Raw genomic sequence first — 12,185 nt, forward strand, 5'->3', positions numbered from 1 at the left:
TGCCCCCTGACCCTCAAGAGCTGGGTTACTTTCTGGTCTGATGTGCTTCCAAGGCTTTCTGCCCTTACTCATGCTTTGGTAACCCTTCCTTCTCTTGCTCAGTCTGCATCCCCATCTGGACTCTGAGCTTTGTGAGAGCTACGATTTATCTTTAATTGCTCTACCTCTAGTCGTGGCAGTATCTGGTTTGCAGATGCTCAGTAATTATTTACTTAATGATTAATCAGGATATAGAAAACTTGAAGAGAACCACTTTTTTTTTTTTTTTAAATAAACCGGGTGCCAAAACAAAACATTGAAAATCAGAATCAGTTTATTCTTGGTTGAAAGGAGTTTTGCCACACGGATATTTATACAGTGTGGTGAAGAATATATAAACCTCCATGAGGCTGCCCCAGTTTTAGCTCCCCTCTGGATTCCAAAGCATCAAAAGACTTTTCTCTTTTTAAAAGATTATTTGTTAGGTATGGCAGATGATTCCTGTTGAACAAAGTAGTCACAGTAAAAATCAAAAGGGCTTTTCATAAAACCAAAGTGACTGACAACCATTCCAGGGAGTGATTCCTACTTCATTTTAAAAATTTCTTCTTTCTATTCTGACCATATAGACATATAAATTGGAAAGGCAGGTTTGAGGAGACTAGCCTGGTCTAGAAGTCAAAAAAAGTAGAACAGAGCTGGCCCTGGAAAGAAAAGGTGTGTTAAATTGGAAACATGGAAAACATTAGGGGTGGAGGAAAGAGTGTTTAAAAAAAAAAAATAAAAGGTAAGAATACACTGCTTATATACTCTGCATTCTATTTCTATAGCAATAAGTTAGTGAATTAGATTGTTGCTAAGGGAAACAACTGCATTTCGAAGCAATGATGGGAATACTTCTAGAATCATCCCTCTATTGTTGCCTGCCCAGAACAATCTAAGTCTGGTACTGGAAAGGGAATCAGCGTAGGAAGACAATATTGACAAGGCCAAACAACAAAGTGGTGATTCATTTAGTTCCCGCGCTGTCAAGGGACCTACAGTGACACAGCCAACTTCCAAAAGCCATGCACTTCCCTCTGGGGCTTAATTATATTAGGTGAGTGGTCACCTCAAAGACCCAAAGGATAACTTCGTCAATTTTCAGTCTGTATTGCCTTCTTAATATGTAAATGTCAAAAACATTAATAACGATTAGTAACATTAATAAAATGCTAAAAATGCTTAGGTTCAAATAACCAGTTTGGTAGATCTCTTCTTCTTCCAGACTTTACTCAAATATCACCTTCTCAATGAGCCTTCCCCTGCTTATTGGTCTAAACTTGCATGCTCTGTTACACTGTAACTTTCTGACCCCTTTCCTACTTAATTTTTCTCCTTAACACTGATCATTATCAAACATGTTATGCATTTTACTTATTTATGTTGTTTATTGCTGGTCTTTCACTAGGATGTAAGCTCAGTGAAGGCAGGGATTTTTCTCAAATTTTTCTCTGTTGTATCCCCAGCAGCTAGGATAATGACTACCACATAATAGGTGTGAATAAATATTCATTGAGGGAAGTGAATTTATAACTTTCAGTGTGGTATAAAGATGAGTTTAAGCTGAAAACATGTGAATCAATAGCGGCTGCATTAAAAACCTTTATCTAAAACCTTTTTGGCTGGCTTAAACAAAGCCTCCTGAAAATACAGCTGCCAAAATCCCCTCTCTGGGAGGTTTAGGACCATTCGTACCTAGATGAGATATTACATAAACAAAACCTTGCCAAAACGTTCTGTGCCTTCCACTTTTTCCTCATTAGTTTCCCACCACATGCTTTTCCTTAAAGTCCTATGAAGGACTTTTCTCAGGAGGATAAGCAAAGGTAACTCAAGCTGATCAGAAGCCACTTAAAGTGCTCACATATACCTGAATAAACCTTGCCTTTTCTCTTGTTAATCTGTCTTTTGTCAGTTAATTTGCAGGCCCCCAATCACTGGACAGTTGATAGAGGAAAAAGTTTTGTTTTGTTTTTTTTCCTTCCCAACAGAAGGAAAGAATGAGTGACAAATTGGTACTCATATCATACAGCACCGTAAGGGATATATTTTCTCAGTGCAGTAAATGTGGGCGTTGAGCTTCAGATACGTGCAAAAATAGAAATGGGATGTTAAAGACAAACAAACCAATGTGCTGATGATTCCAAATCGATTTCAATGAATTCTAAACCATAATTCACTGTTAATGTGTGAAGCAAATCATCAGAAAAGGAAATGGTAAGGTATTTCATCATTCTGCAGATGTTTATGTCAAAGGAAAATGTTCCTTTTATCTTGCTTGTCTCCACTTCACCCCTCAAGGGGTCAACTTTCTCTTTCTGCACACTAGAAAGTACACGGTGCACACAGGTACACAGGGCCAGGCACTATGATTGCTTCAGGTTCAGGTCAGCCATGTGCCCATTTTGATGAAACAGTGAGGTACACATGAATATATGAGAAAGAGAGATAAAGAGGAAAAGGGATGGCAGGAGGGAGTGAAAGAGAGAGAGGCAGAGGTTTGGAGAGGTGGAGTATATCTACGTGTTTGGGAGAGGAGCGAGGAGGGAGACACACCATATTTTGTATTGAGGGCCAGAAGGACCTTGGTAATTTGTGTCTGGCATTTTTTCCTCCAAGGAGATAAAAACAGAAAGAGATGAAAAGAGAATGAGTCAATAATGCCTGCAGTCAATAATGATATGCAGCTGGATTATGGTATTCATTCTTTCACTGACTTAATACTGAACAACTTCCAGGACAGTGTCACAGCACCTACTCTGTCCCTTCCAATCCATAGCCCTCTCCCCCAGTTTGAGCTTTATCACACACCACCTTCAAGCCCTTCCAAGCCTTCTGATCTAATTGAACTACTTCTGCTTGGATGCCTCATACCATGTGAGACTACGTGATTAGAAAGGAAACAGAGCCACAGCCCTGTCCTGGGATGTCCATAGTCTGGCATGGGCTACAAAATTACAATGCAGTGAGAAGAACTGAGGCAGAGGAGGGGGCCCAAAATACTAGGAGAGCAGAGGAAAGTGAAACGTGGTGTTGAGAAATGACACTTGACTTGCATCTCAAAAAATGAGGATGCAGTCACCAGGTGGGACAAAGAAGAAAAGGCATGTGGAGTTGGGCATCTGTGGATCAAGCCCAGGGGCAGAAAAGCTTAGTCCTCTGCAAAATGGAAGAGTCTGGCAATCCCAGCCCACGAGGTGGAAAGGCAAGGCTATGTTCCAGCCAGAGGGCCGAGAACACTGTATCTGGGGAAACCTTCTACAGAGAGCAGCATCAAAGGTTTTTAATGAGGGGAGTCGCAGGATAAAATCATGTGAGAGATCTCTCTGATGATTACAGAGATGCATACTGATGGCAGGAGAGAGATGAGGCCACAGGAGAGGTGGTAAAGACCTGAGATGGGGGGATGACAGAGAGGATTAGGTAACTGGGCTGGAGACACGTTGTGGTGTGAGGAAGATGAGAGGCTTCTCATCAAGAACAGGGGTTTCTCCCAGGCGGCTGCTGGGTAGATGCCCAAGGTATTAGCGAAACTATGGAAGGCTGAGAACAAAATAGGGACCACAGCTGATACGTATTCAAACTCTTAGATTCAAGGGCAATCCAGTGTTCAATGATTTCAATATAACTTTACCGAACCATTAAATTATTTAAGATATGGATTCCTTGCCTTTCCATGTCAGAGGAAAGTCCTCTGAAAGTGGGACTGATCTATATTTGAAATAACCCAATAATACGAATTTGAGCTAGGAAAGCATATTTAAGGTGTTCTTGGTCCACTCACACTTGAGGAATCCAATCATTTTAGCCGAGCCAAGACTATGAATTTTGTCCAGTTATAAAACTGGCCGTTAACAAAGTTAGAACGAGAGCCCACGGCTCCTGACCCCAACGCAACAATTTCAGTAGAGTCAGGCTTGATCAGTTGAAGAAGGCGGCAGACCATGACCTGAAGGAGGCTGAATCCCTCCCACAACTCTACTGCTTCAAAGAAACCTTATGAGTCAAATAAAAAAGAAAAGTAGATCTTAATATGAGCTTCAGATTAGAAGTCTGTCAAACATCCAGAAGTCTAGGGATTAGCTTCAAATTTGTAGTTTATAAAACTATGTTGATAATTGAAGTTTGCCAATGTTGACAACACCCTAAGTGAAGTCAACATTAAACAACGTTTCACCTTTCCAACATTTTAATTTTGCTGTGGGCCTGGCTTCCCAAAGGCTTCAGAATAATTGACACATGCATTGAAACAACTTTAGTTCTATCTCCAGCTGAGGTGATGATAGGAAAGCAACTATTCTGCATATAAATCTTAATCGCCATGTAAAGATGGTCTCTAAGTTTACGCTATCACGAATAGGAAGTAGAGGAATTATGTTTTGTGTGTGTCATTTATGGGCTGATGGTTGAGTCTAGTTTGTGGTAATGAAATTAAAGAATTTTCTTTTTTTTTTTTTAAGATTTTATTTATTGATTTGACAAAGAGACAGAGATCACAAGTAGGCATAGCGGCAGGCAGAGAGAGTGGGGGGAAGCAGGCTCCCTGCTGAGCAGAGAGCCCGAGGTGGGGCTCGATCCCAGGACCCTGAGATCCTGAACTGAGCTGAAGGCAGAGGCTTAACCCACTGAGCCACCCAGGCACCCCTAAAGAAATCATTTTCATCAAATATTTAGAACACCAATAAGATCATTTTAAATTAAGAATGTTGAAGATATATAAGAAATGTAATCATGAAGTTATCAAAAGTTAGGCAAAAATGTAAGTTCAGGCTATTTAGTGACTCATCTCCCCAAGGTGCTCTGGCTCCAAAGGGACACTCAGTGAGAGGGAGAGTGAAGACAGATGTCCCCATGTTCACAGCCCAGAACATCACCACAATCTCTGTTCATGACCATTGTGCCCACAGAACACTGCCACCCCACACTCCACCCAACACATGAATGCCAGCAAGGTCACTTCTTGGGGTTTAATGGAAAACTACCCACAACTTATTTAAACATACTTATTTTAAATATGCTTGAATTCACTCTATATGCTATACAGTACACTGGGAATACTGTAGAAGCCATTCTGTGTCCAAGATTTTAAGTTATTCTGAGAGCATGCAAAGGACAGAGTGGAAGAGTGTTTTTCTAACATTAAAAGAATAGAATCCCTGTACTTCCTTGAGAGGGGTGAGTTAGGAGCACTTTGATGCATCAGCAATATTGTGTAAGCTGGTTTCTGTGAGGTCCACCCAGCAACTATAAAACCCTCTGGCTCTTCCTATGGACAATCCGGAACATTCCCTTCCTTATTTGGTTGGTGACTGTTCTCAGTGCCTGCAGATGGGCTAGATGGGCTGCCTGACCAGAAAGAGCCCCACACAGCCACCCCATTTATTACTGTATCCAGATCAAAGGATCTTGGTTCTGTATCTTTGTGGAAGCTCTTTAGAAAGTGATCTACCTACCTTTTTTTTTTTTTTTTTTTTTTTTTTACATTATAGGAAACTGAGTTTTAGAAAAATCAGCTGGCAAAATTTATCACAAATTCTAAGGCTGTTAGACCTGTGTTACACTATGAATATGGTTGAAATGGTTTCTGGAGTAGAGTCCAAATTGTGAATTTAATCAATTAAGAAGACCACGTTGTCTTATATGGTGACCACAACCTGGCTATGCTCTGTGTATTTTTGGTAAGATGGATTTAGTTCCTTAGAAAAGGGCAGAAAACACAAGATGGCTCTCACTGGTTTAAAAAAGCGAGCATTTTATGACATTGCAGCAGAACTTTATGGATTTTCCAGTCCACCCACTTCAACATTTTATATTTACTAATAAAAGTATTTCATTTTCATTGTCTTTGCTACCTTTTACCTTGGTCATTGCTGTGTATCAAGTGACTAAATTTAAACCAAAAAAACACAAAGATAATGAGGTCTAATCAAGGACCACTGGTGTAGGAACCAAGAGATCTAATTCCTAATAAAATCACGTGAATAAGAAAATAAAAGTTGTAAAATATAAAACATATACAAGTAAATATTATCTATTCCTCCTATAGGCAACAAGCTAATGCATGGGGGAAAAAAATTTTCCCCCCAAATTAGGTCCTATCATTTTTTTATAACTTTAATGAAAGAGCCTTAGGCTTACCTAGGAACATCAAAGCTAGAGAACTGCTAGATAATTATAGAACTTAACTCTGGACAGAGTTAACACTTGGTTATTATATTTAAATTCTCCTTCAACTGCTACCCTACAACTTCAGTGTTTTTATAAAGATTCTAGTATGAGGGATGACATTATCAAAGTGACCTAATAAATAAGAAGGCCAGACAGGCTGGTGCTCTAGCTTCTTCAGTTTCATTTTAACTAATGTTAAATGACATTTTCAGGATTCTTTGGATTCTGAATTTTTTCTCAAGTCCAGCACTGGGCAGGGCTTAGAGAAAAAGCTGGCCTACTGTCACTCCTGGAGGAGGGTCAAGCATGGGGGTTAGCCCTCTTGGGACACTCTACATGATCCTTACAGAGATGAAAGGCTCTTTATCACCGTGGAATCACGACAAAAAAAGCAGGAATAGGTGTCTGCAGTGTCCTGTGTCCCTGAGGCTGAAGTCAGAGGACTGGGCTTGAGAGGAACAGCATTTCAGGTGACTGTTATTACCTTCTCTCTGTATTCCATTAATCTTCGGTTGGTCCAGGTCCTCTGTGTAGCACACAGAGGAAGGCCATGGCCAGTCATGCCATTCAGAATTTTCACTGAATTTTGCTTGTCTGAATTGCAAATATCTCAGAGGAGCATAAAAAAAATGCGAAGGCACTGTGGCCTGTGTGTGGAGGGTAAATCAGCATCCTCAGAGATAAAGCACAGTTACTGTCAGGTAAGCAAAACATAAAAACTCAGTATTCCTAAGCAAGAGTTCTCCAATGTTTGCTTTTTAGCTTTTTTTTTTTTTTTTAAGATTTATTTATTTGAGAGAGAGAGAGAGAGTGCGCATGGACAAGCCTGCCTCTACGAGCAGGGGGAGGGGCAGAGAGAGAGGGAGACAAGCAGATTCCCTGCTGAGTGGGGAGCCAGACATGGGGCTCTACCCTAGGACCCTGAGACCATGACCAGAGCCAAAATCAAGAGTTGGGCGCTCAACCTACTGAGCCTCCCAGGTGCCCTTTTCAGCTCTTTTTTAAAACAAGGAATTCCATAAGCTGCCTTCAGCATTAAGGGAAAGCTCACAGGCTCTAGCTCCTCACCCCTCACCACCACTTACATGTCCTCCCCCAATGCGTCCCCCAGTAAGACTTTTAATGTTCTTTTTTTTTTTTTTTTTTTTAAGCCATAGAGAAGGGATGCCTGGGTGGCTCAGTCAGTTAAGTGTCTGCTTTTGGCTCACATCACGATCCAGGGGTGCTGGGATTGAGCCCTGTGTCAGGCTCTCTGCTCAGCAGGAAACCTACTTCTCTCTCTGTCTGTACCCCTGCTTGTGGTCTGTCTTTCACACTCTCTCAAATACGTAAATAAAATCTTTTAAAAAAAATAAGACTCCTTGCCGAGCAGGGAGCCCAATGTGGGACTCTATCCCAGGACCCTGGGATCATGACCTGAGCTGAAGGCAGATGCTCAACCAACCAAGCCACCCAGGTGCTCAATAAATAAAATCTTAAAACAAACAAAAACCAAAAAAACACGGAGAAACTTTGTAAAATGAACATGCAACCAGAGTCATTACCTCCAAGGAGTCACCTTCACAATCACCTTCCTCCGTGCTTCTCCCCTTCTCCTCAGTGATGGTGTTCACCATTTCAAAAAACCTACAAGGAGAGTTGGTATGTGGTCACTCAGAATACATCTGATATTAAATACAAGCAAGTATGTTCCAATGTGACTTTAGAGCCAAAAATGGGAATGAAGAGACTTTCTAAAAAACCAGACAATAAACTATCAGTATCAACACGAAAAATAGGATTTTTCAAAAAGAAAAAGACAGGCTGGTAGAATTGTCTACCTAATGCCTCACCTCAAATAATAGTAGTGTAATATAGATTTAGAACAATGAAGTTAGACAAATTCATAGAGATGTGAAGATTGTGGGACTTGGATGTCAGGCCAAGATTGTTAGTATTTGTGTTACTTGGGGCAAGCTCCTCCACCTCTCTGGGCCTCACCCCTTCATCACAACAGGGTCTATAGCAGTATCTAACTTAAAGGTTGTTAGGAAGACTACTTGACATAATACTTGTAAAGTGCTTAACAGAGTGCATTTATTAAAATAAGCTACTATCGTTTTGCTGATGGTAATATTATTATTTAAAATGGGAATTAACAAAAATACCCATAATGTGGAATAGTGTCTCTAAATTCTGAGGTGATTATTTGATATAGTGTAGGCCACTACAACATCTGATGTCAGTCATTAAATATTTTGCCTTTACTATCATAAATATGGTGTTCTGTAAACACAATCTGCAAAACACCAATATGAATTAGGAACAGCTGGCTCATATGTTTGTGAAAGAAGCCACCTCTTTTTTGGTGACATATTCTTCAGGAAGTCTTCTTGTGAAGTTTTTTATTTTCTTCTTCTTCTTCTCCTTTTTTTTTTTTTTTCCTGTAGACCATTTAAGAGCCAAGAAAAATAGTCACAACAAGAAACAGATTTGCTCCCTGTAACACTAGCTGGGTCTAGTCTATGCAGAGGGGTTGCTAACAGTTCACAAACTTAAAGCATGGGAGGCACTATGACTAGAGGCTGATGATCTTACATGCAGGTCACACACTGCATTGCCAGCCTAAGGGAAGAGGAGGTTATGTGGGATAAGAAAAATCTAGCTTTCTATAACTCAGAACGTTTTTTTCTATCTCTGTACCTCTTTTTTTTCTGTACCCTTTTTAATCCATTCATCCATCCATCCAGCCAGCCAGCTGTCCCCCCGTCCATCCATCCATCCAAAAAATACTCATCGAGTGTCTACTAGGATAAAAAAACTATTCGGCCTTTGGAACGTTCTGAGTGAGATTTGGAAATAAGATCTGCTAATATCTGCTTTAAATTTTAAGTTCATTGAACTGTTTAAGGCTCTTTTCAATGAAGATGTTAATATTAGCTACCTAACAGTTTTTATTTGAAGATTAAAGCAGATATTAGATCTGGGGTATGTACTCCATAAATCCTGGCTATCATTATCATAAAAACAAATCAGTAGCTTTGAGAATTTAAGTAGAAAAGCAGACCACATGTGTGCTAAGAATTATTTCTTATTTCCAAATCTTTTTCTATATATTTTATAATAATAAAAATAAAACTATAACCATATAGTTTTATAGCTAACTATAGAATTACAGATTTATAAATTTTTTTGGTACCAAGATAAAAATAACTGTATACTGTAACTAGTATATTAGTCATTTACCATGGGCTCAGGTGGTGATTATTTGAATAAGAACAATCCTCAGGAAAATTTTAAGTCTAAGCTGGCTTTTACCTGCACTTTGGTTTCTAAATTGTTACTCACTTGCCTAGGTCCCCACAGTCAGTCACTATGTCTTAAGGGAGCACGAAGTACTTAATTATCAGCTCTGGAGAAATACACCCAGGGAGGTTAACACAAGCATACAGTGCAATGTATGGATTTTTGGACTGTCTTTTATGGGTATAGATCAGATCACTGCCTCTTAACTCAAGCTGTACCCCCACCAGGAAATCCAACATAATTCGTCAAGGGTAGGGCCCAGGCACTTGTTAAAATGCACCAGCTGATTCTAATCTGAACCAGAGTTAAGAGCCCCTGTTCAAAGAATTCAAGAATGAAAATTTTGGTAATCATCTATTGCAATAAGTGGGCACTTTAAAAATGAGACATTAACAGTTGGTCATTAACTGGCAGGTCTTGGTTAATGTTTTATCTGTGGAAAAATAAATTATGACTAAGAAAAAGCATGGTTTACTAAAGAGAGCTCTCCCCCCATTCTCTGATTGTTAAACATACCCCATAATTATAAACTATTAGGCCAAATGAAATATTTATATAACCACACAGCCACAAATTCCTTATAGGAGTTACATGTTCACTCATTAATTAAAAATAATGATCAGGGAGTCAAGATGGCAGAGAAGTAGCAGGCTGAGACTACTTCAGGTAGTGGGAGATCAGCTAAATAGCTTATCTAAAGATTGCAAACACCTATAAATCCAACGGGAGATTGAAGAGAAGAAGAACAGCAATTCCAGAAACAGAAAATCAACCACTTTCTGCAAGGTAGGACTGGCGGAGAAGTGAATTCAAAGCGACGGGAAGATAGACTGCGAGGGGAGGGGCCGGCTCCCGGCGAGCGGCGGAGCAACGGAGCACAAAATCGGGACTTTTAAAAGTCTGTTCCACTGAGGGACATCACTCCAGAAGCTTAAATGGGGTGAAGCCCAGGCGGGGTCAGCGCGGCCTCAGGTCCCACAGGGTCACAGAAGGATCGGGGGTGTCTGAGTGTCGCAGAGCTTACCGGTATTAGAACGGGGAAGCCGGCTACAGAGACAGAGCCGAGGAGTGAGCTCTAAACTCGGGGTTACCTTGAACCGGTCGCAGGCTCGGTCAGCTCGGAGCGCAGCCGGAGGCCAGGGTGACGGGAGTCATTGGGCGCTGTTCTCTGAGGGGTCATTGGGCGCTGTTCTCTGAGGGCGCACTGAGCAGTGGGGCCCCGGGCTCTCGGCTCCTCTGGGCCGGAGACTGGGAGGCTGCCATCTTCACTCCCGTCCTCCGGAACTCTACGGAAAGCGCTCAGGGAACAAAAGCTCCCGAAAGCAAACCCGAGCGGATTACTCAGCCCGGCCCCCGGTAAGGGCGGTGCAACTCCGCCTGGGACAAAGACGCTTGAGAATCACTACAACAGGCCCCTCCCCCAGAAGATCAACGGGAAACCCAGCCAGGACCAAGTTCACCTACCAAGGAGTGCAGTTTCAATACCAAGGAGAGCGGCGGAATTCCAGAGGAGAAGAAAGCAAAGCATGGAACTCATGACTTTCTCCCCATGATTCTTTAGCCTTGCAGTTAATTTAATTTTTTTTTCTCTTTTTCAATTTTTTTTCTCTTCTTCTGCTAAATTTTTTTAACTTTTAGCGTTTTCTTTTTTTTTAACGTTTTTTAGATAGTTTATCTAATATATATATATATATTTTCCTTTTTATATTTTTTATCGGCTTTCTTTTTTAAATAGTTTCTTTTTTTTTCCTTCGGAACCCCTTTTTATCCCCTTTCTCCCCCCTCACAATTTGGGATCTCTTCTGATTTGGCTAAAGCATATTTTCCTGGGGTTGTTGCCACCCTTTTAGTATTTTACTTGGTCCTTCATATACTCTTATCTGGACAAAATGACAAGGCAGAAAAATTCACCACAAAAAAAAGAACAAGAGGCAATACCAAAGGCTAGGGACCTAATCAATACAGACATTGGTAATATGTCAGATCTAGAGTTCAGAATGACGATTCTCACGGTTCTAGCCGGGCTCGAAAAAGGCATGGAAGATATTAAAGCAACCCTCTCGGGAGATATAAAAGCCCTTTCTGGAGAAATAAAAGAACTAAAATCGAACCAAGTTGAAATCAAAAAAGCTATTAATGAGGTGCAATCAAAAATGGAGGCTCTCACTGCTAGGATAAATGAGGCAGAAGAAAGAATTAGCGATATAGAAGACCAAATGACAGAGAATAAAGAAGCTGAGCAAAAGAGGGACAAACAGCTACTGGACCACGAGGGGAGAATTCGAGAGATAAGTGACACCATAAGACAAAACAACATTAGAATAATTGGGATTCCAGAAGAAGAGGAAACGGAGAGGGGAGCAGAAGGTATATTGGAGAGAATTATTGGAGAGAATTTCCCCAATATGGCAAAGGGAACAAGCATCAAAATCCAGGAGGTTCAGAGAACCCCCCTCAAAATCAATAAGAATAGGTCCACACCCCGTCACCTAATAGTAAAATTTACAAGTCTTAGGGACAAAGAAAAGATCCTGAAAGCAGCCTGGGAAAAGAAGTCTGTAACGTACAATGGTAAAAATATTAGATAGGCAGCAGACTTATCCACAGAGACCTGGCAGGCCAGAAAGAGCTGGCATGATATATTCAGAGTACTAAATGAGAAAAACATGCAGCCACGAATACTATATCCAGCTAGGCTATCATTGAAAATA

General features: G+C 40.7%; 1 protein-coding gene across 1 annotated transcript in view; it reads right to left on the reverse strand.

Moving 5' to 3' along the window:
• Positions 1-12,185, reverse strand: part of MAP3K5 (mitogen-activated protein kinase kinase kinase 5) — a 208,795-nt gene that overhangs the window by 67,570 nt on the left and 129,040 nt on the right. Inside the window, exon 14 of the mRNA XM_047734723.1 lies at positions 7,734-7,815. Within this exon, the coding sequence (XP_047590679.1) occupies positions 7,734-7,815 (82 nt within the window). The remainder of the gene's footprint in view (positions 1-7,733; positions 7,816-12,185) is intronic.

Source organism: Lutra lutra, chromosome 6 (assembly GCF_902655055.1).
Source record: "Lutra lutra chromosome 6, mLutLut1.2, whole genome shotgun sequence".
In the NCBI taxonomy this organism is placed as follows: domain Eukaryota; kingdom Metazoa; phylum Chordata; class Mammalia; order Carnivora; family Mustelidae; genus Lutra; species Lutra lutra.